The following is a 27,630-nucleotide window of genomic DNA, read 5'->3' on the forward strand; positions in this document are numbered from 1 at the left end:
TGTCAGGAACCATGAATCAGACTGAGACAGAAGTGCAGTAAAAATCACACTTTTTAATAAAATGGTAAAATGGTACAAACAGAGCAAACGTAGTCAAAACATAGCAAGGGTTCAGTAATCAGAGCAGGTAGTCGGAACAAGCCAGTGAAACAGGAATCCAGAGATTGGCGTAGTAGAGGCTAGTAGAGATCTTATCCAGGCAGTTTATATAGCCAGCAGGGCTAGCTGACGAGCAGGAAATGAAGACCAGGTGAGTCACTGTGGAATGTAGAGTACTGGCAATTAACCGACAGTAAGGATGAGCTCCGGCATGTTCTCATGCTGCATGTGCCGAGCCCGCCAGGAAGTCGGCACGGCGCAGTGCTAATCACAAGCAGTGAGACATTTCCCGATGTGTGGCTGCAGAGATCGGGAAATGTCTCACTGCTTGTGATTAGCGCCGCGCCAACTTCCTGGCGGGCTCGGCACGTGCAGCATGTGAACACGCTGGAGCTCATCCTTAACCGACAGCTGAGCACAGAGCTCTAAGAAGGAAGGGCTGAGCCCAGCCCTGACAGTACCCCCTCTTCAATGACCCCTCCCCCTCGGAGAACCACCAGGTTTGAGGAAAAAACATCTATGGAAAGCACGGAGGAGGACAGAAGCATGCATGTCCGAAGATGGGACCCAAGAGCGTTCTTCCGGACCGTACCATTTCCTATGAACCAGGTACTGTATGTGCCCACGGAACTCATGGGAATCAATGATAGATTGTATTTCATACTCCTCATGGTTCTCAACCTGAACTGGGTGAGGACGTGGTACCGAGGTGGTGAAGCGGTTGCATAACAAAGGTTTTAATAAGGAGACATGAAATACATTTGAAATACGCATATTAGCAGGAAGGTCTAAAGCGTAAGCCACTGGGTTGATCCTGCCAGTTTCAGTGAGGGAACACTGAGTTGGAGGTTTCAAGATAACAGCCAGACCCTGTCCCCAACTTGGTAGGAAGGCGCAGGTAGGCGTCTGCGGTCAGTATGGAGTTTGTACCTTTCATTGGCATGTCGCAAGGACTCTTGGACCTGTACCCAAGTGGAACGAAGACCACGGAGATGCTCTTCCAACGCAGGAATGCTCTGAGGAACAAATGAGTCAGGCAACATGGATGGTTGCAAACCATAATTCGCCATGAATGGAGACAAAAGGGAAGTGGTATTGACGGCACTACTGTGAGAAAACTCCGCCCAAGGTAAGAGGTCTGACCAGTTGCTATGGCGGTGAGCAACGTAAAGACTGCTCCAAGGGCTGGTTGGCTCATTCTGCAGCCCCATTGGACTGCGGATGATACGCAGAGGAGAAAGAAAGCTGAATTCCCAACTGTGCACAAAAGGCTCGCCAAAACCTGAACACAAACTGACTACCCCTGTCCAAGATGATAACCTTGGATAGCCCATGTAAGCGAAAGATCTCCTGAACAAAAATGGAAGCCAGTTCTTCGGATGTGGGCAACTTCTTAAGTGGAATACAATGAGGCATTTTCGAGAACCGGTCAACCACTATAAGGATAACTGTGTTCCCCTGAGAGTTGGGTAACTCCACAATAAAATCCATAGACAGGTGGGTCCAAGGCCTCTTTCCATTGGTATGGGTTGTAGGAGGCCCACTGGAAGGTGATGTGGTGTCTTACTCTGAGCACACATGGAACAAGCAGCTACGAAGGTGGCTGCATCAGCGCGTAGACTAGGCCACTGGAATTGTTGGGAAATAGCCCAAATAAGTTGATTCTTCCCTGGATGGCCAGAAGCCTTGGGAGAATGGTAAGTCTGGAGCATGGCAGGGCGGAGACTCTCAGGGACAAAGCAGCGGTCACAACGTTTCTCAGGAGGATCTGAACGGCAAGAATTCTGTCACCCAAAGGTGAAGTGAGACTGGTACGAACCATAGCCAGAATACGATCGGGAGGTATCGCAGGAGCAGGAACCGACTCCATCTTGGAAGCGGAGGAAAACTGTCACGACAATGCATCAGCCCTTACGTTCTTAGTACTCTATAGGGATGAGCCGAACACCCCCCGTTTTGGTTCGCGGCAGAACATGCGAATGGACCGAAAGTTCGCGTGAACATTCGAACACCGTTAAAGTCTATGGGACCCGAACGTGAAAAATCAAAAGTGAGAATTTTAAAGGCTAATATGCAAGTTATTGTCCTAAAAAGTGTTTGGGGACCCGGGTCCTGCCCCAGGGGACATGTATCAATGCAAAAAAAAGTTTTAAAAACGGCCCTTTTTTCGGGAGCAGTGATTTTAATAATGCTTAAAGTGAAAAAATAAAAGTGAAATATTCCTTTAAATATCGTACCTGGGGTGGTGACTATAGTATGCCTGTAAAGTGGCACATGTTTCCCATGTTTAGAACAGTCCCTGCACAATGTGACATTTCTAAAGGAATAAAAGTCATTTAAAACTGCTTGCGGCTGTAATGTAATGTCAGGTCCAGGCAATATGGATGAAAATTATTGAGAAAAACGGCATGGGTACCCCCCCCACCAGCCCATTACCAGGCCCTTTGGGTCTTGTATGGATATTAGGGGAACCCAGCACCCAAATAAAAAAAAAAAGAAAAGGTGTGGGGCCCCCAGGCCCTATATACTCTGAACAGCGGTGTACAGGCGGTCCAAACAAGACAGGGACTGTAGGTTTGTTCTTAGGTTGAATCTGTTTGTAATTTGGAACAAGTACATTTTGAAACTGTAGTTCCAGCCAAAAAAAATCAATTTTTAAGCTTTTTGGATAACATAGGGACGGGTTATCACCCCTGTAACATTTGTTTTGCTGTCTGTGCTCTTGTTCAGAAGATTTCACCTCACTTTCTGTCCCAATGACAATTGGATTTTGAAAATTTGGGGTTATTAGGGAAGCAAGGATTGGTGATAAAGCATCAGTGGAGACACCTTTTTCCCATATTAACTCTTACAGGAGAGAATTTCCCTTTCTAGGGGTAGATTTCCTCTCACTTCCTGTTGTCTCCCTCCATTTGTAAGTAGGAGTCCTTTGTAAATCGGATGTTTGAAAATAGGGGACCGCCTGTATATACTATATGGCCTGCCTTATATGCTCTGCCAAAAATTGGGCCTTAGGTGTTGGTGGTACCAGAACGCTGTAATCCCTCACAGTTACTCTTGGTGGGCGCAGGAACGCGCCCTGCTTTGAAATATTATATCAAGAATTGTAATTACATGCCCCTGTTAAACAGGGGCAGAAAAATTGGACCTTAGGCGGTGGCACAACACTGTAAAGCCTCACAGATACTCTTGTTGAGCGCAGGAACGGGCCCTGCTGTGAAATATTAGAGCAAATATTGTAATTACATGCCTTTGTTAAACAGGGGCAGAAAAATTGGGCCTTAGGCAGTGGTGCCACAACAATGCAACCCCTCACTGATACCCTAGTTGAGCGCAAGAATGAGCCCTGCTGCGAAATATTACAGCAAAAATTATAATTATACGCCCCTGTTAAACAGGGGCAGAAAAATTGGGCCTTAGGTACTGGTGGTGGTGCCCTGAGACAAAAATGTTCTTAGAAGCTATCAACATGAACATTGAGGAGGAATAGGACACTCAGCATAACAGGATAGTCACTCAGCATAGGCAGTCTACAAGGGATCTCACATTCATAGAAAAATTAATCGGTTACATCAGCATCAGGTGCTTGGTAGCTGGTGATCCAAGACTGATTCATTTTTATAAAGGTGAGCCGATCAACTGAGTCTATGGACAGGCGCACTCTGTGATCGGTTACAAAGCCTCCAGCAGCACTGAATGTGCGTTCAGAAAGAACGCTGAATGCAGGACAGGCCAGTAGCTTAATTGCATATTGTGCAGGCTCTGGCCAGTGATCCATCCTCAAGACCCGGTAACCCAGTGGATTTTCGATTGGAAAGGTCTCCAAGTCTGATCTTGCCCCTAGGTATTCCTGCACCATGTAAGTCAGACGCTGGCAATGGTTGCTGGAACCGATCAGACCTTGGGGCTGCGGACTAAAGAATTGTCTGAATGCATCGGTCATACGGCCGCCTTCTCCACCGCTCCTTCTGTGACTGACCGAAGCCTCAGCAACACATTGTCCAGGAGGACCAGGAAATTGTAACCTCCCAGGCTCTGGAAACGCATTGCACAAACCTTTCTGCAAGGCCTCCCGAAGATGTTTCATCCTCTGCTCCCTCTGCGAAGGCTGGATAAATTCCGCAACCTTACCCTTGTAACGTGGATCAAGAAGGGTTGCCAGCCAGTAATGATCCCTCTCCTTGATACCACAAATCCGAGGGTCCTTTCGCAGGCTTTGCAGGGTCAAGGAGGCCATGCAGCAAAGGTTTGCTGAGGCATTCGATCTGGAGTCCTCTGGGTCACTAAGGATGACATGATCCACAGACGCGTACAAGTTCATGGGTTTCTGGGGACTGAAAACGATCCTTTGAAGACTGCTGATGCTGAGTGCTAGGCTCCACCTCCAAGCTGACACAATCCTCATCCTCCTCCTCTTCCTGTGTGATCAGCAGGCCCACAGGAATACTGTCTGGATAAAGGGGGCCTTGAGAGGTAAGAAAGTCCTCCTCTTCCTCCCTCTGTTCTGGCTCAAGTGCCCTGTCCATTATTCCACGAAGTGTGTGCTCCAACAGGAAGACAAGAGGGACAGTATCACTGATGCATGCACTGTCACTGCTCACTATCCTCGTAGCCTCCTCAAATGGTGACAGGACAGTGCATGCATCCTTGATCAGTAGCCACTGGCGTGGTGAAAAAAAGCCACGCTCCCCTGACCCTGTCCTGGTGCCATACTCACACAGGTACTCATTGATTGCCCTCTGCTGCGTGGGCAGGTTGCATTCCTTTTGAAGGTCAGCCAGCTGAGCACTGGCATATGACCGGCGGAAATGCCCACAGACTTTCCTGGCCTGCCTCAGGAGATCCTGTAAGCCCGGGTACCTGCACAAGAACCGCTGCACCACCAAATTAAGGACATGAGACAAACAGGGAACATGGGTCAAGTATCCCTGTCGGAGGGTGGAGAAGAGGTTGGTGCCATTGTCGCAAACCACCATTCCTAGCTGAAGCTGGCTTGGCATCAACCACCTCTGAGTCTGCCCCTGCAGAGCTGACAGAATCTCTGCCCTAGTGTGGCTCCTGTCTCCTAAGCAGACCAACTAAAGCGCCGCATGACATCTTTTTGCCTGAGTGCTTGCGTAGCCCCTTGAACGCCACGGAGCACCACTGGTTCCGAGGACAAATCTGCAGAGGAAGAGGCCATAGAGGAAGAAGAAGAGGAGGGGGTGGAGGAGAGAGGTGTGGCAGAATCACCACTAGCATTTTGGAGGCTTAGTGGCGGAACAAGCTTCAACAATACTGCACCCTGTCCTGCATCCTTCCCAGCTGCCAGCAGAGTTACCCAGTGCGCCTTGAAAGAAAGGTAACATCCCTGTCCATGCCTGCTGGACCATAAGTCAGCAGTAATATGCACCTTACTGCTGACCGCCCTGTCCAACGAGGCCAAGACATTGCCTTCCACATGCCAGTAGAGAGCCGGAATGGCCTTCCGTGAAAAGAAATGGTGTTTGGGAACCTGCCACTGAGGTACCGCACATTCCACAAATTCATGAAAGGGGGCAGAGTCTACCAGCTGAAAAGTCAGCAGTTGGAGTGCTAGCAAATTTAGCCAAGCTAGCATTCAGCCGTTGAGCATGTGGATGGCTGGGACCGAATTTCTTTCGACGGTTTAGCAACTGGGGTAGGGAAATTTGCCTGCTACAATCGGATGTTGGTGTAGCGATAGCAGATTGCCCGCAAGTACTTGGCACACCTAATTCTACACCTTCATTCCTCTCAGTGCAGGTTTCTGAGAGGACTGAAGGTATAGTGTGGTTGGAGATCCCAGCTGATGAGGAGCAAGGAGAGGTCCGCCTTGTTTTTTGGTGTGGGTCTTTTAAGTACTGTTGCAAATGGACTGCACGGGAGGTCGATATATGTCTGGTCAAGCATGTAGTGCCCAAGCGGCTGCTGTTTTGGCCACGCTTGATACGCTTCAGACATATGTTGCAAACAGCAACGGTGCGATCTGCTGCACACGTATCAAAAAAGGCCCACACCAAAGAACTTTTCAAAATACGTGGGGAGTCAGCAGCGCCCTGCACATGTGGAGCTCTGCGGTGTGATGCAGTCAGGTGGTTGCCCTTAAGCTGGCCCCTGGAGGGCATCCTGCCTCGTTGGAGATGTGCCTTCTCCTCTTCCCCCTCCTCTCTTCTATCAGGCACCCACGTAAAGTTAGTGACCTCATCATGGCAGTATGCTGCAGCTGGGTTAACATGACTGCCAGTTTCTTGTCCTTCTTGGGCACCCCCTCTCTCTGGGCTCACATTACTGCCTTCCTCAACCTGGGTTCCATCATCGGAGCCTTCAAAACGCTGCACATCCTCCTGCAGCATGTGCCTGACACTGTGGTCGAACAGTTCGGGGGACTCCTCCGTGCATGATGGTGGGGCTAGGGAAGGATTGACTGATGACATTGAGCCGATGGAATAGGCCGCTTTGGCAGCTGCATTGGCAGGCAAACTACTCTCAGCCTGGGTGACAGAGGATGAGGAGGATTAGGACAGCTTAGTTATCCACTCTACCTACTCTTCTGCATGTTGTGGATCAACACGGCCAGCTGCCGAAAAAAAGGACAAGCATGCCCCACAGCCACGTGCTGAGGATGTACCGTGTCCACGACCAGCACTGTTGGCTGTAGACACAGAGCCTACTTGCCCTCTTTTAGTGGCCTGTGAACGTTTGCCTCTCCTTGGTGGCCTTCCAGACATGCTGTAAAATTTTATTAGCAAAACTTTGCCTGAAGTTTACTAGAAAAAGTACACCAGGAATTGCCTGCAGTCTGTTATAGGCTTGACTAGACTAGAATGCAGTGGATATATATATGTAGGAGACTGTATATATATTTTATGCACTGCAGCTCACTGAATCGCCTGCCTGACAGTATATTAGAAAAAGTACACCAGGAACAGCCTACAGTCAGATCTAGCTACACTGGATACAGTGGATGTGTGTGTATGTGTGTATATATATATATATATATATATATATATATGAGACTGTATACAGTATCTCATAAAAGTGAGTACACCCCTTACATTTTTATATTATTATATCTTTTCTTGTGACAACACTGAAGAAATTACACTTTGCTACAATGTAAAGTAGTGAGTGTACAGCTTGTATAACAGTGTAAATTTGCTGTCCCCTCAAAATAACCCAACAAACAGCCATTAATGTCTAAACCACTGGCAACAAAAGTGAGTACACCCCTAAGTGAAAATGTCCAAATGGGCCCAATTAGCCATTTTCCCTCCCCGGTGTCATGTAGCTCATTAGTGTTACAAGGTCTCAGGTGTGAATGGGGAGCAGGTGTGTTAAATTTAGTGTTATCGCTCCCACTCTCTCATACTGGTCACTGGAAGTTCAACATGGCGCCTCATGGCAAAGAACTCTCTGAGGATCTGAAAAAAAGAATTGTTGCTCTACATAAAGATGACCTAGGCTATAAGAAGTTTGCCAAGACCCTAAAACTGAGCTGCAGCACGGTGGCAAAGACCATACAGCGGTTTAACAGGTCAGGTTCCACTCAGAACAGGCCTCGCCATGGTTGACTAAAGAAGTTGAGTGCACATGCTCGGCGTCATATCCAGAGGTTGTCTTTGGTAAATAGATGTATGAGTGCTGCCAGCATTGCGGCAGAGGTTGAAGGGGTGGTGGGTCAGCCTGTCAGTGCTCAGACCATACTCTGCACACTGCATCAAATTGGTCTGCATGGCTGTCGTCCCAGAAGGAAGCCTCTTCTAAAGATGATGCACAAGAAAGGCTGCAAACAGTTTGCTGAAGACAAGCAGACTAAGGACATGAATTACTAGAACCATGTCCTGTGGTCTGATGAGACCAAGATAAACTTGGTTCAGATGGTGTCAAGCGTGTGTGGCAGCAAACAGGTGAGGAGTACAAAGACAAGTGTGTCTTGCCTACAGTCAAGCATGGTGGTGGGAGTGTCATGGTCTGGGGCTGCATAAGTGCTGCTGGCACTGGGGAGCTACAGTTCATTGAGGCAACCATGAATGCCAACATGTACTGTGATATACTGAAGCAGAGCATGATCCCCTCCCTTTGGAGACTTGGCCGCAGGGCAGTATTCCAACATGATAACGACCCCAAACACACCTCCAAGACGACCACTGCCTTTCTAAAGAAGCTGAGGCTAAAAGTGATGGACTGGCCAAGCATGTCTCCAGACCTAAACCCTATTGAGCATGTGTGGGGCATCCTCAAAACGGAAGGTGTAGGAGCGCAAGATCTCTAAAATCCACCAGCTCCGTGATGTCATCATGGAGGAGTGAAAGAGGACTCCATTGACAAACTGTAAAGCTCTGGTGAACTCCATGCCCAAGAGGGTTAAGGCAGTGCTGGAAAATAATGGTGGCCACACAAAATATTGACACTTTGGGCCCAATTTGGACATTTTCACTTAAGGGTCTACTCACTTTTGTTGCCAGCAGTTTAGACATTAATGGCTGTGTGTTGAGTTATTTTGAGGAGACAGCAAATTTACACTGTTATACAAGCTGTACACTTAGTATTTTACATTGTAGCAAAGTGTCATTTCTTCAGTGTTGTCACATGAAAAGATGTAATAAAATATTTACAAAAATATGAGGGGTGTACTCACTTTTGTGAGATACTGTATATATATATATTAAATGCACTGCAGCTAGCTGAATCACCTGCCTGAAGTATATTAGAAACAGTACACCAGGAACGGACTGCAGTCAGATCTAACTAAACTGGATACAGTGGATATAATATATATATATATATATATATATATATACACACACATACAGTATATGAGACTGACTGTAATATATATATATATATTAAATACACTGCAGCTAACTGATTCACCTGCCTGCCTGAAGTATATTAGAAACAGTACACCAGGAACGGACTGCAGTCAGATCTAGCTAAACTGGATACAGTGGAGATATATATATATATATATATATATATATATATATATACACATACATACATACACGAGACTGACTGTGTATATATATATATATATATATATATTAAATACATTGCAGCTAACTGAATCACCTGCCTGCCTGAAGTATATTAGAAACAGTACACCAGGAATGGACTGCAGTCAGATCTAGCTAAACTGGATACAGTGGATATATATATATATATATATATATATTACACGAGACTGACTGTATATATATATATATTAAATACACTGCAGCTAACTGAATCGCCTGCCTGCTCAATCTAAATGAAATGACACTCTCTCTCGGTCAACGCCAGCAACACACTACACAGGGTTGACATGCAGGCGGCCTTATATAGTGTGGGGCTTGGACTAAACCCCCTGAACCATAATTGGCCAAAGGCACCCTGCCTTTGGCCAATTATGGCTCTCTTTGCTGATGGCGCTGTGATTGGCCAAAGCATGCAGGTCTTAGTGCATGCTTGGCCAATCATCAGACATCAATGCACTGCAATGTCGCAGTGCATTATGGGGCGTAACGCGCAGCTCGAATTTGGCATGCATGCCCCATAATGTTTGTGTTTCGACGACTGCCTTGAACAGCCAATGTTCAAGTCGAACTCATGTTCGACCCGAACATAAAGCTCATCCCTAGTACCGGGTAAGAATGAGACTATGTAATTGAAGTTTGACAAAAAAAAAGAGCCCATCGCGCCCTTCTGGGAGAGAGGCGTTTAGCCTCAGACAAGAATGTGAGAGTCTTATGGTTAGTCAGAATAAGAACCGGCACAATGGTACCTTAGAGGAGATGCCTCCATTCTTTAAGGGCTAAAATGATCGCTAACAACTCTCTGTCCCCAATCTCATAATTGCATTCTGCAGGAGACAATTTCTTGGAAAAGTAGCCACAAGGATGCATAGCGCTTTCAGAGGTAGGACATTGAGACAGTAGGGCACGAACTCCAGTCTCAGATGCGTCGCCCTCAAGGATGAAAGATACCGTAGGATCAGGATATACCAACACAGGAGCAGAAACAAAGGCAGCCTTGAGACTCTCCAAGGCATTATTAGAATCCGGAGACCAATTCTGTGGGTTACTGTCCTTTCTGGTCATAGCAGTCAGGGGTTTGACCAGAGACTAGAAGTTACGAATAAACTTCCGATAATAATTGGCAAAGCCAAGAAAACATTCCAATGGATGTAAAACCATGGGTTGGGGCCACTGTAGAACTGCCGAAAGTTTCTCTGGGTCCATCGAAAAACCAGCAGTGGAAATGACATGGAATTTAACCTGTTCACGTTGAAACTCGGACTTCTCCAATTTACAATACAGGTTATTATCTTTCAGCCTCTGAAGCACATGGCAGACATCTGTGTGGTGGCTCTCTAGGGACTTGGAAAATATGAGGATATCGTCGAGATAAACCACCACACATAGCTGCAACAAATCCCAGAGTACATAGTTGATAAATTCCTGGAAAACTGCCGGGGTGTTGCAAATACCAAACAGCATTACAAGGTATTCGTAATGGCCTGTTCTGGTATTAAATGCAGTTTTCCATTCGTCGCCCTTCTTGATCCTCATGAGATTGTATGCTCCTCTCAAATCAAGCTTTGTGAAAACCGTTACTGCCTTGAGGCGGTCAAATAACTCCATATTCAGCAGAATCTGATAAGCATTCTTAATTGTGAAGCGATTGAGGCCCCTATAATCAATACAAGGTATTCACCACTCTTATTTTTCACAAAGAAGAAACTAGCACCAGCAGGAGATGAGGATTTATGGATAAATCCTTGAGAAAGTGCGTCAGCAACATACTCCTCCATGGCTTTGTCCCCCTGAGACAGACAAAGGGTAAACCCGGCCACGAGGGGGTATGGCACCAGGTTGAAGGTCAATTGGGCAATCATAAGTCCAGTGTGGAGGCAAATTACCGGCTTGGCCTTTGTCTAAGACATCACTAAGCCCCTAAGGCCATGGTCAATGGCGCAGTCTCATGAGTCACATGGGCAGGCTGTAGAGGTGTCATGTCAATAGCTTCAGTGGCGAGTGGAGTGGCACGAAGCTGCAGTGGAATCGAGTGCTTAGATACAAAGGCACCACAGCTCTGCAGCCCCAGAGTCAATTAGAGCCTGTATCTCGATGAACGACTCAGACCAAGAAAGGGTAACTGGAACCAGGGGCTTATGCTTCTGGATAACTTTGGACGTAACAATGCCACCTAAGGTCTGTCCCCTGCAGGACCTCAGGTGCAAGCGTTTCCCAGATGGGTAGGACAAGACTTCAGGAAGTGGCCTGCATGGCCACAATAAAGGCACAATCTCTCCCTCCTCCTAAAGGCCCTTTCATCTGCAGAGAGACGTGTGAAGCCCAACTGCATGGCTTCTTCTTCACTGACAGACTCGAGGTATGGGAGGCGAGGGAGGCAAGTGTGGGGACTGCAAAGCTTGGAGCCAAACGTACAGAAGGTTTCCGCAAGCACTCATTAAAGGAAGGTCTCTTTCAGAGTCTGGAGTCAATGAGAATGGCAAACGTGATCAACTTCTCCAACTCAGTGGGTATGTCTCGCGCTGCTATCTCATCTTTGATGGTATCTGGGAGACCAGGGAGGAAAGGGGGAAATAAGAACTTCCATGTGTTGGTTGCCCTGGGACAATGCCAGGGATGGCCACCTTACAGTATATTCTGAGGTTTGACGGGAAATGAGAAGAGGGAGGGTAACGGGCAGAAGCCAGATTTTTACATGGGGAAAACCAGGAACAACCATGGAGTGACCAGGCCAGATGATGAGATATATATTAAATATACAGTGCCTTGAAAAAGTATTCATACCCTTGAAATTTTTCACATTTTATTATGTTACAACCAAAAACGTAAATGTATTTTGTTGGGATTTTATGTAATAGACCAACACAAAGTAGCACATAATTGTGAAGTGGAAGAAAAATTATAAATGGTTTTCAATTGATTTTACAAATAAATATGTGAAACGTGTGGCATGCATTTGTATTCGGCCCCCCTGAGTTAATTTGTAGAACCACCTTTTGCTGCAATTACAGCTGCAAGTTTTTGGGGATGTCTCTACCAGCTTTGCACATCTAGAATGAAATTTCTGCTCATTCTTCTTTGCAAAATAGCTCAAGCTCTGTCAGATTGGATGGAGAGTGTCTGTGAACAGCAATTTTCAAGTCTTGCCACAGATTCTCAATTTAGTTTAGGTTTGGACTTTGGGCATTTTCTAATACATGAATATGCTTTGATCTTAACCAAAGGTCTCCAAACTGTGGCCCTTTGTTTGCCTTTTATCGGCCCTGGAAGCAATATTCAATCCACTGACACCAACAATGGGGCATAATTCCTGTAGCTGACACCAACTATAGGGCACTATTCCTCCCATTGACATCATCAAAAGGGTACAATTCCTTCCATTGACACCAATGATGGCGCACAATTCCTTTAATTGACGCCAATGATGGGTCACAATTCCTTTAATTGACGCCAATGATGGGGCACAAACCCTTCCACTGACACGAATGATGGGACTCTAGTCCTCCCACGGCATGCCAGGACATTTACTACTCCCATTGGCCCTAGTACAGCTCCCCTAAAGTGGACAGTAAACTGGCCCTTTGTTTAGAAAGTTTGGAGATCCCTGATCTAAACCATTCCATTGTAGCTCTGGCTGTATGTTTAGGGTCATTGTCTTGCTGAAAGGTAAACCTCCGCCTTAGTCCCAAGTCTTTTGCAGACTCTAACAGGTTTTCTTCTAAGATTCCCCTGTATTTGGCTTCATCCATCTTCCCATCAACTCTGACCAGCTTCCCTGTCCCTGCTGAAGAAACGCATCCCCACAACATGATGCTGCCACCACCATGTTTCACGGTGGGGATGGTGTGTTCAGGGTGATGTGCAATGTTCGTTTCCTTGTAGCAATATGTACAATATGGTTTTATACAGTAGCGGCATTGTATTAATCTTGAGCTGATAGATCAATGTGGGTTGTTTTAGATATAATGTAATTGTTTTTATATATGTTTTCAATAAAAATATATTTTTTTTATAGCTGTCTGGTTGTGCCTAAAAAGTCCAAGCCCCATTCCTTTCGCTATTTCAAATGTTAGTTTTCCGCCACACATAGTGTTTTGATTTTAGGCCAAAAAGTTCAATTTTGGTCTCATCTGACCAGAGCACCTTCTTCCACATGTTTGCTGTGTCCCCACATGGCTTCTTTCAAACTGCAAAAGGGATTTTTTATGGCTTTATTTCAACATTGACTTTCTTCTTGCCACTCTTCCATAAAGGCCAGATTTGTGGAGTGCAGGACTAATAGTTGGACAGATTCTCCCACCTGAGCTGTGGATCTCTGCAGCTCCTCCAGAGTTACCATGGCCTCTTTACATCTCATTACCTCTTGGCTGCTTATTTGATTAATGCTCTCCTTGCCCGGCCTGTCAGTTTAGGTGAACGGCCATGTCTTGGTAGGTTTGCAGTTGTGCCATACTCTTTCCATTTTCGGATGATGGATTGAACAGAGATGTTCAAAGCTTGGGATATTTTTCTATAACCTAACCCTGCTTTAAACTTCTCCACAACTTTATCCCTGACCTATCTGGTGTGCTCCTTGGCCTTCATGATGCTGTTTGTTCACTAAGGTTCTCTAAGAAACCTCTGAGGGCTTCATAGAACAGCTGTATTTATACTGAGATTAAATTACACACAGGTGGACTCACTTTACTAATTAGGTGACTTCTGAAGGCAATTGGTTCCACTGGATTTTAGTTAGTGGTATCAGCGTAAAGGGGGCTGAATACAAATGCACGCCACGCTTTTCACATATTTATTTGTAAAAAAAATTGAAAACCATTTATCATTTTCCTTTCACTTGACAATTATGTGCCACTTTGTGTTGATCTATCACATAAAATCCCAATAAAATACATTTACGTTTTTGGTTGTAACATGACAAAATATTGAAAATTTCAAGGGGTATGAATAATTTGTGAAGGCACTGTAGTTCCCAATTTTTGGTATTAGTTAGAGGAATAGTGCCCCATCATTGGTGTCAGTGGGAGGAATAGTTCCCCATCATTGGTGTCAGTGGAACGAATAGTGCCCCATTGTTGGTGTCAGTGGGGGGATAGTGCCTTATTGTTGGTGTCAGAGGAATAATTTATGCTCCATCATTGGTGTCAGTGGAAGGAATAATACCCCACTGTTGATGTCAGAGGATAGATTAGTGCCCCAAGGGCCGGATAAAGGCAAACAAAGGGCCGCATCTGTCCCACGGCCGCAGTTTGGAGACCACTGCTCTACCATAAAGTAAAAAAAAGCTTAGGTTGTCAATGGGGTTTACAATTTTATTAAAACCACCAAGGGAAAAGAACCTGCTCCAGGGGAGACATCTGAATTCCACTGATGATTAGTAATCAGTATAGTAATATATGAAAACGTCAATCTCCAAAATACAATTTCAAATACAGCCTTGGAATATACAGGTCATAAATGCATTTCACAAAAGAAAATAAATCAAACTTTATTGAAGTGGTTACAGATCGGCTTTAATCAATAAAGGCATTCAGGTTAATTTTGAAAGAAAATTTGAAAACTGCTATAACCATGGCAACCAATGGGAAAATTAAAAAACAACTAATTATCTGCTATTTCTTAGTAAACCAGTTTAAAGCTGAACTCCAAGTTCAAAAATGTATTTTTAAATGTATTTCTCTATAGTCACAAAGGATTTAAATCCACTTTGTGTGTGCCAAATGCCTTTCCAAAGCATTGGTTGAAATTGGTTGACTCAATAACGGCAAGACCAAACCCAGATATTTTCTAGCAGTGACATCATCACTGTACTGTACATAGACTGCTGGCAGCAGAGCTGTGGAAGGGACCCAACGGCTCCACCCACTACAGATTCCCTACGGAAATCTACAGGAGTGGGCGGAGACAAGACCAGTCTCCATGCACAAGGAGAGAGAGCAGCAGTAATCGGTCTTTATTACAGGAAACTGGAAGGATCTGGAAAAAATACACAAAGCAAACCAAGATTCAACTAATGATGTACATGCCAGGACATTTGCTTATCCCTGAGTTCAGCTTTAAGTCTCTTATATTAATAATTCAGTTTGCCCCTTTTGTTATAGTTTACAGTCAGACAAACCTCATCAAAGGTGATCTCCTCATAGTCCCAGTTCTCAATGTTAAAAAGAAGAATGACTCTTCCATTCTTGTCTCTACTGGTCAGAATTCCTGGATATCCAGCGTCTATTGTGCTCCGTACTGCCTCTGGGGTCAGGTTTTCAAACAGCTCTGGATATTGTTGACGGAAGCTGACGTAACCTGCATGAAAGATTATTGGTAAGTAGTCAGTATGGCCTCTAGGTGACCAAGTGTGGTAGCTGAGGTTTAAGCACTGAATCTAATATGGGGCAGAACAGATTGGTGCCTGTGTAAAGTACTGACAAAAATGTTCTTCGATCTACAAAGAAATTCTTGAAAGATCTCCAGTCCGAGAACACAAAAACCTGCATGTACTTTGGGCCATGTAAGGCTTTCCTGGTGGGTGAATTATTTAAGGTGATCATTATTTCACATTGCTTATTGAGCTTCTGTATAGGCTTTAGGAAGATGTGCCTGTTCTCAAGGGTGGGTAGATATCTGCCTGTCTCTGACCAGTCTAAAGCTGGCCTTACACCAGTAGAATTTCTTTCAAATTTTTTTCTCAAATGTGTGTTTGATTTTCCAAGAGTTAGTGGGGTCAACTCGACGTTCATTTTTTTTTGACCATAGTGATGAGAAAATTGGAAGGATCAGAATGGTAATTCTTTTGTTGAACAAATGCAACTCTAACTGTGAATTGTGGATCCCATTTGGGAACAATCATAATGCACATGTGTAATACATCTGGCATTCCATTCAAGAAGCAGGTCTGGACAAAATATTAAGGGTTGTCAAACAAAATTGGTTGACTCAATAACAGCAAGATCAAATGCTCTGAGGAAAGAGCTTTCAGAATTTCCATAAGAACATTCAAACAAAATTCTACTGGTGTATGACCAGGTTCAATGACGACTGCTTAGGCCGGATTCACATATGTGCGGCCACGGGTTTGTGCCTGGGGTCCAGTGTGATTCAGGTCCAAATTTTTGCCTGAATTTGCACCTGAACCGGACCTAAAGACCAGCAGGACTCTTTCTGAATTCAGACCGTGGCCAGTCACTGGCCATGGAGAGCTTGTTGAACTCGCCTGTCATGCAAATTGGATGTGGGGAAACCGCATCCAATTTGCATATGTGTGAACCCAGCCTAAATCTTATTTTAACCACTTGCCGACCGCCGCACGACTATATACGTCGGCAGAATGGCACGGGCAGGCAAAAGGACGTGTATGTACGTCCTTGCCTGCCCGCGGGTGGGGGGTCCGATCGGACCCCCCCCCGGTGCCTGCGGCGGTCGGCAAATCTTCCCCGGCGATCGGAGGTGAGGGGGAGGCCATCCATTCGTGGCCCCCCCCTCGCGATCGCTCTCAGCCAATGGGATCATTTCCCTGCCTCTGTATTGTACACAGAGGCAGAGGAAATGATGTCATCTCTCCTCGGCTCGGTATTTTCCGTTCCGGGCCGAGGAGAGAAGACTGCAATGTAAGTGCACCAACACACTACACACAGTAGAACATGCCAGGCACACAAAACACCCCGATCCCCCCCCCGATCGCCCCCCGATCCCCCCCCAATCACCCCCCCCCTGTCACAAACTGACACCAAGCAGGTTTTTTTTTTTTTTTTTTTTTTCTGATTACTGTATTGGTGTCAGTTTGTGACAGTTACAGTGTCAGGGCAGTGAGTGTTAGGCCCCCTGTAGGTCTAGGGTACCCCCCTAACCCCCCCTAATAAAGTTTTAACCCCTTGATCACCCCTTGTCACCAGTGTCGCTAAGCGATCATTTTTCTGATCGCTGTATTAGTGTCGCTGGTGACGCTAGTTAGGGACCTAAATATTTAGGTTCGCCGTCAGCGTTTTATAGCGACAGGGACCCCCATATACTACCTAATAAATGTTTTAACCCCTTGATTGCCCCCTAGTTAACCCTTTCACCACTGATCACCGTATAAGTGTTACGGGTGACGCTGGTTAGTTTGTTTATTTTTTATAGTGTCAGGGCACCCGCCGTTTATTACCGAATAAAGATTTAGCCCCCTGATCACCCGACGGTGATATGCGTCGCCCCAGGCAGCGTCAGATTAGCGCCAGTACCGCTAACACCCACGCACGCAATACGCCTCCCTTAGTGGTATAGTATCTGTACAGATCAATATCTGATCCGATCAGATCTATACTAGCGTCCCCAGCAGTTTGGGGTTCCCAAAAACACAGTGTTAGCGGGATCAGCCCAGATACCTGCTAGCACCTGCATTTTGCCCCTCCGCCCAGTTCGGCCCAGCCCACCCAAGTGCAGTATCGATCGATCACTGTCACTTACAAAACACTAAACGCATAACTGCAGCGTTCGCAGAGTCAGGCCTGATCCCTGCGATCGCTAACAGTTTTTTTGGTAGCATTTTGGTGAAATGGCAAGCACCAGCCCCAGGCAGCATCAGGTTAGTGCCAGTAGAGCTAACACCCACGCACGCACCGTACACCTCCCTTAGTGGTATAGTATCTGAACTGATCAATATCTGATCCGATCAGATCTATACTGGCGTCCCCAGCAGTTTAGGGTTCCCAAAAACGCAGTGTCAGCGGGATCAGCCCAGATACCTGCTAGCACCTGCGTTTTGCCCCTCCGCCCGGCCCAGCTCAGCCCACCCAAGTGCAGTATCGATCGATCACTGTCACTTACAAAACACTAAATGCATAACTGCAGCGTTCGCAGAGTCAGGCCTGATCCCTGCGATCGTTAACAGTTTTTTTGGTAGCATTTTGGTGAACTGGCAAGCGCCAGCGGCCTAGTACACCCCGGTCGTAGTCAAACCAGCACTGCAGTAACACTTGGTGACGTGGCGAGTCCCATAAGTGCAGTTCAAGCTGGTGAGGTGGCAAGCACAAATAGTGTCCCGCTGCCACCAAGAAGACAAACACAGGCCCGTCATGCCCATAGTGCCCTTCCTGCTGCATTCGCCAATCCTAATTGGGAACCCACCACTTCTGCAGCGCCCGTACTTCCCCCATTCACATCCCCAACCAAATGCAGTCGGCTGCATGAGAGGCATTTTTATGTCCTCCCGAGTACCCCTACCCAACGAACCCCCCCAAAAAAGATGTTGTGTCTGCAGCAAGCGCGGATATAGGCGTGACACCCGCTATTATTGTCCCTCCTGTCCTGACAATCCTGGTCTTTGCATTGGTGAATGTTTTGAACGCTACCATTCACTAGTTGAGTATTAGCGTAGGGTACAGCATTGCACAGACTAGGACACACTTTCACAGGGTCTCCCAAGATGCCATCGCATTTTGAGAGACCCGAACCTGGAACCGGTTACAGTTATAAAAGTTACAGTTACAAAAAAAGTGTAAAAAAAGAAAAAAAAAAAAAAAACACAAACAAAAATATAAAATAAAAAATAATAGTTGTAGTTTTATTGTTCTCTCTCTATTCTCTCTCTCTCTCTCTATTCTCTCTATTGTTCTGCTCTTTTTTACTGTATTCTATTCTGCAATGTTTTATTGTTATTATGTTTTATCATGTTTGCTTTTCAGGTCTGCAATTTTTTATACTTTACCGTTTACTGTGCTTTATTGTTAACCATATTTTTGTCTTCAGGTACAGCATTCACGACTTTGAGTGGTTATACCAGAATGATGCCTGCAGGTTTAGGTATCATCTTGGTATCATTCTTTTCAGCCAGCGGTCGGCTTTCATGTAAAAGCAATCCTAGTGGCTAATTAGCCTCTAGACTGCTTTTACAAGCAGTGGGAGAGAATGCCCCCCCCCCCCACCGTCTTCCGTGTTTTTCTCTGGCTCTCCTGTCTCAACAGGGAACCTGAGAATGCAGCCGGTGATTCAACCAGCTGACCATAGAGCTGATCAGAGACCAGAGTGGCTCCAAACATCTCTATGACCTAAGAAACCGGAAGCTACGAGCATTTTATGACTTAGATTTCGCCGGATGTAAATAGCGCCATTGGGAAATTGGGAAAGCATTTTATCATACCGATCTTGGTGTGGTCAGATGCTTTGAGGGCAGAGGAGAAATCTAGGGTCTAATAGACCCCAATTTTTTCAAAAAAGAGTACCTGTCACTACCTATTGCTATCATAGGGGATATTTACATTCCCTGAGATAACAATAAAAATGATTAAAAAAAAAAAAAAAATGAAAGGAACAGTTTTAAAATAAGATAAAAAAGCAAAAAAATAATAAAGAAAAAAAAAAAAAAAAAAAAAGCACCCCTGTCCCCCCTGCTCTCGCGCTAAGGCGAACGCAAGCGTCGGTCTGGCGTCAAATGTAAACAGCAATTGCACCATGCATGTGAGGTATCACCGCGACGGTCAGATCGAGGGCAGTAATTTTAGCAGTAGACCTCCTCTGTAAATCTAAAGTGGTAACCTGTAAAGGCTTTTAAAGGCTTTTAAAAATGTATTTATTTTGTTGTCACTGCACGTTTGTGCGCAATTGTAAAGCATGTCATGTTTGGTATCCATGTACTCGGCCTAAGATCATCTTTTTTATTTCATCAAACATTTGGGCAATATAGTGTGTTTTAGTGCATTAAAATGTAAAAAAGTGTGTTTTTTCCCCAAAAAATGCGTTTGAAAAATCGCTGCGCAAATACTGTGTGAAAAAAAAAAATAAAACACCCACCATTTTAATCTGTAGGGCATTTGCTTTAAAAAAATATATAATGTGTGGGGGTTCAAAGTAATTTTCTTGCAAAAAAAAATAATTTTTTCATGTAATCAAAAAGTGTCAGAAAGGGCTTTGTCTTCAAGTGGTTAGAAGAGTGGGTGATGTGTGACATAAGCTTCTAAATGTTGTGCATAAAATGCCAGGACAGTTCAAACCCCCCCAAATGACCCCATTTTGGAAAGTAGACACCCCAAGCTATTTGCTGAGAGGCATGTCGAGTCCATGGAATATTTTATATTGTGACACAAGTTGCGGGAAAGAGACAAATTATTATTTTTTTTTTTTTTTTTTGCACAAAGTTGTCACTAAATTATATATTGCTCAAACATGCCATGGGAATATGTGAAATTACACCCCAAAATACATTCTGTTGCTTCTCCTGAGTACGGGGATACCACATGTGTGAGACTTTTTGGGAGCCTAGCCACGTATGGGACCCCGAAAACCAAGCACCGCCTTCAGGCTTTCTAAGGGCGTAAATTTTTGATTTCACTCTTCACTGCCTATCACAGTCTCGGAGGCCATGGAATGCCCAGGTGGCACAAACCCCCCCCAAATGACCCCATTTTGGAAAGTAGACACCCCAAGCTATTTGCTGAGAGGTATAGTGAGTATTTTGCAGACCTCACTTTTTGTCACAAAGTTTTGAAAATTAAAAAAAGAAAAAAAAAATTTTTTTTTTTGTCTTTCTTCATTTTCAAAAACAAATGAGAGCTGCAAAATACTCACCATGCCTCTCAGCAAATAGCTTGGGGTGTCTACTTTCCAAAATGGGGTCATTTGGGGGGGGTTTGTGCCACCTGGGCATTCCATGGCCTCCGAAACTGTGATAGGCAGTGAAGAGTGAAATCAAAAATGTACACCCTTAGAAATCCTGAAGGCGGTGATTGGTTTTCGGGGTCCCGTACGCGGCTAGGCTCCTAAAAAGTCCCACACATGTGGTATCCCCATACTCAAGAGAAGCAGCAGAATGTATTTTGGGGTGCAATTCCACATATGCCCATGACCTGTGTGAGCAATATATCATTTAGTGACAACTTTGTGCAAAAAAAAAAAAAAAAAAAAAATAAATTGTCACTTTCCCGCAACTTGTGTCAAAATATAAAATATTCCATGGACTCAACATGCCTCTCAGCAAATAGCTTGGGGTGTCTACTTTCCAAAATGGGGTCATTTGGGGGGGTTTGTGCCATCTGGGCATTTTATGGCCTTCAAAACTGTGATAGGTAGTGAGGAGTAAAATCAAAAATGTACGCCCTTAGAAATCCTGAAGGCAGTGATTGGTTTTCGGGGCCCCGTATGCGGCTAGGCTCCCAAAAAGTCCCACACATGTGGTATCCCCATACTCAGGAGAAGCAGCTAAATGTATTTTGGGGTGCAATTCCACATATGCCCATGGCCTGTGTGAGCAATATATCATTTAGTGACAACTTTTTGTAATTTTTTTTTTTTTTTTTCATTATTCAATCACTTGGGACAAAAAAAATGAATATTCAATGGGCTCAACATGCCTCTCAGCAATTTCCTTGGGGTGTCTACTTTCCAAAATGGGGTCATTTGTGGGGGTTTTGTACTGCCCTGTCATTTTAGCACCTCAAGAAATGACATAGGCAGTCATAAATTAAAGACTGTGTAAATTCCAGAAAATGTACCCTAGTTTGTAGGTGCTATAACTTTTGCGCAAACCAATAAATATACACTTATTGACATTTTTTTTACCAAAGACATGTGGCCAAATACATTTTGGCCTAAATGTATGACTAAAATTGAGTTTATTGGATTTTTTTTAGAACAAAAAGTAGAAAATATCATTTTTTTTCAAAATTTTCGGTCTTTTTCCGTGTATAGCGCAAAAAATAAAAACGGCAGAGGTGATCAAATACCATCAAAAGAAAGCTCTATTTGTGGGAAGAAAAGGACGCAAATTTCGTTTGGTTACAGCATTGCATGACCGCGCAATTAGCAGTTAAAGCGACGCAGTGCCAAATTGTAAAAAGTGCTCTGGTCAGGAAGGGGGTAAATCCTTCCGGGGCTGAAGTGGTTAACCTCTATATGGAAACAATTGTGTTTATATACAAACAAATCAGTTTATTCTTTAAATTATGACTATGTATCATCACTGATCAACACTAACTGAATTTAAAGTGTAGCTAAAGCCAATTTAGTAAGGAATGGTTAAAAAAATGTCAGTTTTTTCCTTTTTTTTTTTTTATAATCTTTATTTATCAAGCAATTTTACAATTAGTAATAAAACATGTTCAACCATGACATTAAATGATCTTTATCACAACATTATCCACATCTCTTTAAACTCTTTACCACATTAATTCATGGATGTGGATCCCTTACTATTAAAACCTGTACCCTAACCCCCCTATCCCATACATTCAAGAACATTCACACAAAAAAAAAAAAAAAAAAAAAAACCCGAAGGGGATAAACGTCCCCTCCTATTATTTTCCATTAGATTTCCAAGTCCTCCTCAGTAGCCCCGATGAGGCCCTAAATTCTTCCCATCTAGCCCAGGCTCTTGTTATTTGTTCTTTTAGTCCATTTTCCATCACTATTCTTTCTTCCAAGGAACGCATCTCCACCATCTCACATTCCCATTCTTCTATTAGAGGCATACTTGTGCTTTTCCATTTTCTTGCTATAATAGTTCTTGTTGCTGTCAAGAAATATTTCAATATCCCCTTTTTTATGTTTTTCACCGTTTCCCGGATCATATATATTACTGCGACTTGTATATCTGGATATAGTTCAATTCCGGTCATGTCTCTATAAATCTCGAATATTCTTTGCCAAAAAGGTTGGACTTCTGAGCAATAATACCAAATATGTCACATTGTTCTCTGAGCTTCCTGACACCTCCAACACACATCCTCATTATCAGGATTTATTTTATATAAGTCCACGGGACACCTATACCACCTAGCTAAGATTTTATAGTTTCTTTCCTGATGATTGGCAGATATTGAAAGTTTATGGGTTACAATCATTGCCTTTTCCCATGCTTCCCTGGGGATTTCCATGCCTAGCTCTATCTCCCATTTCTTGATATACGGTACTTCTTGTCCTTTATTTTCTGAAATTAAATATTTATAAACCTTCGAAAGCGTGTGAATGGGTCTATGTTCCTGTAAGAACATTTTTTCCAGAGTTGTTGGGGGTCTATCTACTGCGGCCACCTTTATTAGGGACGAAATATACCGTTGGAGTATCCCATATTGCATCCATTTTTTTTTTATGTTCCACCCCCATAGCCTCTAATGGGAGGAGACTATTGTCTTCCAATGAAGTTAGAAGAAACGATCACGACACTAAAACTTAAATCAATACCATGGATCAAGAAAGAGCAAAGACCATCGGAAGGCGTGATGCCCTCTTTGGTGGTGTCAACTTTAAAAGTATGGGACACCATGATAAAGAAGGAGATCGGATCCACCTTTATAGGTCCCATGACCCCATTATTTAGTAACCCAGAATTTCCATTGGCATGTGAAGCCAAAACATTTCTTAAATGGAAGAGAAGTGAAGATACCAGGATAGTGGAAACATTGGAAATTTTTTCCTTTTTACCATATAAGTCTCATTGGGGAGAATTACCTTGAATTCCTATCCCAAAGACACCCCGGAATTGAGAGGAAATCTCTCCAAAGTGAGGAAAATCCCCTCAGTTGTCAATTATTTTTATTTAATGATTCCAGGAAGGAATAAATATCCTTCCTGGATACTTGACACGCAGCTCCCCACTGCTCGTCAGCAGGGATTTGTCACCATTGCTACCATATCTTTTGGGAAACCTCCCGCTGGACATCTTTTGTGACTTGATGAGCCTGTGTACATTTTATTTCTATTAAGTGTTTTAATTATACTTTGGGCAATAAAAGTCTTGTTATTACTGCACATAGAAGCACCTTCTTTTTGTATTCTTTTTTTTCAACTGAACTATGTAACTATGTAAAATAAAATATTGATTTTAAAACATTCTATGATTGGTTATAGGTTTCCCAAAAATCCCATTATTTTCTATTTTCTTTCATGTATTACACCAGGATGTTGGTACCATCAGCCAGATCCAGTGGTGGCTGGTGTTTTTTTTAGGACCCGCCCTCGGCACCTCAACCCCACCCGCTCGCTGTCTGCTGGTCTGTCCGGCACTTACCCCATATATGTGGCAGGCAGCAAGCAGTGGCTCCTGTGTCCTTTCCTCCATCATGGTGGCCGTGCGTCTCCTCCCCTCCTCCTAGGCGTCCAATAGGATCGCCTGTCCTTTCAGCCAATCGGGTGATAGATCTCAAAACCCACTTCCTGACTGGCCGGGAGGAGGATCAGTGTGACAATAGGGAATATTCATTCGCTATTGTAACACACCTGGGTGGGCTCGGTTCGCATTCTCTGCCCCCTGAGCCCACCCTATTTTGAAGCCTTGTAGAACCTGTGGCTCTAATCAGGTGCTTCCAAAAAACACCCCCCCCCATTGGAATCCATGCATCCTGCAGTGGGCTGAATGCATGGATAGGGGGGGGGAGTTGCCCGTGCAACCAGATGGCCAAATCGTTATATTGAGACCATGCACTATACAGCCGTGGCCAAAAGTTTTGAGAGTGACACAAATATTGATTTTCACAAAGTCTGCTGTTTCGGTGTTTTTAGATCTTTTTGTCAGATGTTACTATGGTATACTGAGGTAAAATTACAAGCATTTCATAATTGTCAAAGGCTTTTATTGACAATTACATTAAGTTTATGCAAAGAGTAAATATTCTCATTGTTGATCCTTCTTTTTCAAGACCTCTGTAATTGATCCTGGCATGCTGTCAATCAACTTCTGGACCACATCCTGACTAATGGCAGCCCACTCTTGCATAATCAATACTTGGAGTTTGTCAGAATTTGTGGGGGGGGGGTTTGTTCACCTGCCTCTTGAGGATTGACCACAAGTTCTCAATGGGATTAAGGTCTGGGGAGTCCATAGACCCAAGATGTCGATGTTTTGTTCCCCATGTCTCTTAGTTATAATTTTTGCCATATGACAAGGTGCTCCATCATGCTGGAAAAGGCATTGTTTGTCACCAAACTGTTCTTGGATAGTTGGGAGAAATTGCTCCCGGGGGATGTTTTTCTACCATTCTTCATTCATGGCTGTGTTCTTAGGCAAAATTGTGAGTGAGCCCATGAATGGTCATAGGATGCTTTACTGTTGGCATGACACAGGACTGATGGTAGCGCTCACCTTTTCTTCTCTCTCTCTCTTTTTTCCAGATGCCCCAAACATTCGGAAAGGGGATTCATTAGAGAAAATGACTTTACCCCAGTCCTCAGCAGTCCCCTCCCTGTACCATTTGCAAAATTCCAATCTGTCCCTGATGTTTTTCCTGGAGAGAAGTGGCTTATTTGCTGCCCTTCTTGACACCAGGCCATCCTCAAAAAGTCTTCTCCGCACTGTGCGTGCCGATGTACTCACACCTGCCTGCTGCCATTCCTGAGCAAGCTCTGCAGTGGTGGTGCCCCGATCCCACAGCTGAATTAACTGTAGGAGATGGTCCTGGTAATTGCTGGACTTTCTTGGGCGCCCTGAAGCCTTCTTCACAAATGCAGTGGAAATGTTTTTGATGGGATTAAGTTGATTTTCATGGCAAAGAGGGACTTTGCAACTAATTGCAATTCATTTGATCACTCTTCATAGCATTCTGAAGTATATGCAAATTGCCATCATAAAAACTGAGGCAGCAGACTTTGTGAAAATTATTATTTGTGTCATTGTGCTTCTAATGGGGTTACAGATTTTTGCACAATATTCTCCGAGTTCCCCCCAGCTGACAGGCATGTTATTATTTCTAACAAGGGTCATCTATGTGTCAATGATAATTTCTTGGAAGTAAAGTTAATAGTAACGGTCTACTCCTCCATGCTTACCCCACCACTCTGCTTTCTGAGAGCCCTGCTACCCGTGTGGTAGAGCAATAATAAAATGGAAGCAACGGAAATGATTTCTGAATGAGGAAATCCTTGTGAAGTTGGTTACAAGATGGTAAATGTCTCGTTTTTTTTTAGCCTTGTGTTTGGTTAGTAAGGGGAACCTTTGGTCCCTGGACTCAGAGGGGGATGTGTAGCTCCCACAAAGCACACATCTCGCAGTCTGTATGGAGAGACTGTGTCCTGCTACTGCCACTTATATAGTGAGCTCTTTATATTCACTGAGCCAGCTTCTGTTTTATTATGTCTAATTCACAAGATCTGCACGTAATAACGGTTCCTCTGGGTTTTCAACGTTAAGACCTCGTTTTTAGAAAGTTCCAACTTTTCAAGGGAAGCCATTCAGAAAGCCGTTACTTTAATGGAACCGTTAAACGTCTCAAATGCTTTGATGACTCGACTACTTTTATAAAGAATTTAATTTATTAAGGTGTTTAGATATACTTCCCATTCCTGATCAGCCATTGGTATGAAAGTTGACGTGAAGGCTGCTTAAGTTCATAAATTTTTTTTTTTTCCATTTATGACATTTTCCAGCTGGTAGAGAAGAGCTTTATTAAATGATCCAGCCAGCAGAATTATGGCAGAGTTATTATTTCCATAGAGTGCCATGTGTTCTCCCTAATGAAGTCACGTTATATGAAAATTAGATGTAAATAAAACAGGTGGTTTCTTTTACTTTTATTAAGATGGCAGTGTTCCAAGATGGAATTTCTGTGTAGCCAAATGAATAGAATAGTTCTCTGCATTTGGGAAATACAGTCATAACCTATTTTTTATTTTATTGTCACAATCTTGTTTCCAGGAGAATTTAAGGCACAATAAAAAAAAAAAGCGGTCATAAATATGTAAAGTTCATAGCAATTCACCTGTGGCTATTTTTGCAAACATAATTTTGGAGAAAAGAATAAAGGTAATATATTCATATTAAACTCTTTTTTTTTATTCTCTGCACCAGAATTTTCCATACTTACATCAGTTGCTACTTTTCTTTGTTCTAAGGCCCCATGCACACTGGGCTTAAAAATTGCCTATTTTACAGGTATTTGACATTTTTTTTTCTGCCTGTGAACATACCTCTATGTTAGCCTGTGGGGTAGATTTACTAAAACTGGAGAGTGCAAAATCTGGTGCATCAGCTTCCAGATTTTATTGTTAAAGCTTAATTGAATAAGCTGAAGTTAGAAGCTGATGACTACCATGTACAGCTGCACCAGATTCAGAGTGTTCCAGTTTTCTTACATCTACTACCCCTTTGTGTCCATATATACATAGGTATTTACAGGCGTATTAGAAGAGGATAGTTGCAGGCAGAAAATAAAAACCATCACCAGCGCATTCAAGAGGGGAGCTTTTGGGCAGGAAAAGTGCAGAATGCGCATAAACGCTAAAGGCTTTTAGGCGCATTTGTGTGATAATGCATTCTATTGACCAGAATAATTTAAAACTCTGGGTAGGGTTGTCCCGATACCACTTTTTTAGGACAGAGTACAACTATTGATTCTTTTTTTCAAGTACTCGCCGATACCAATTACTGATACTTTTTTTTTAATGTCACGTGACAGTGGCAATAATATGCAGCACTGAGGACGCGTGGACTATGTCAGTAGTTTTTGTTTTTATTTTATTTTACAAATTACATTTTTTACAATTAATGTTTTTTATTATTTTTTACCATTTCTTTTATTCTTTTATTGTATTACAATGCTTTCTTTTTTTGAGGAGGAGGAGTGGACAG

The 27,630-nt window shown here is 43.7% G+C and overlaps 1 protein-coding gene across 1 annotated transcript in view; it reads right to left on the minus strand.

Moving 5' to 3' along the window:
- Window positions 1–27,630, minus strand: part of RLBP1 (retinaldehyde binding protein 1) — an 88,733-nt gene that overhangs the window by 12,250 nt on the left and 48,853 nt on the right. The window contains exon 5 of the mRNA XM_073618446.1: window positions 15,229–15,407. Coding sequence (XP_073474547.1) covers window positions 15,229–15,407 — 179 coding nt within the window. The remainder of the gene's footprint in view (window positions 1–15,228; window positions 15,408–27,630) is intronic.

Source organism: Aquarana catesbeiana, linkage group LG03 (assembly GCF_042186555.1).
Source record: "Aquarana catesbeiana isolate 2022-GZ linkage group LG03, ASM4218655v1, whole genome shotgun sequence".
NCBI lineage: Eukaryota > Metazoa > Chordata > Amphibia > Anura > Ranidae > Aquarana > Aquarana catesbeiana.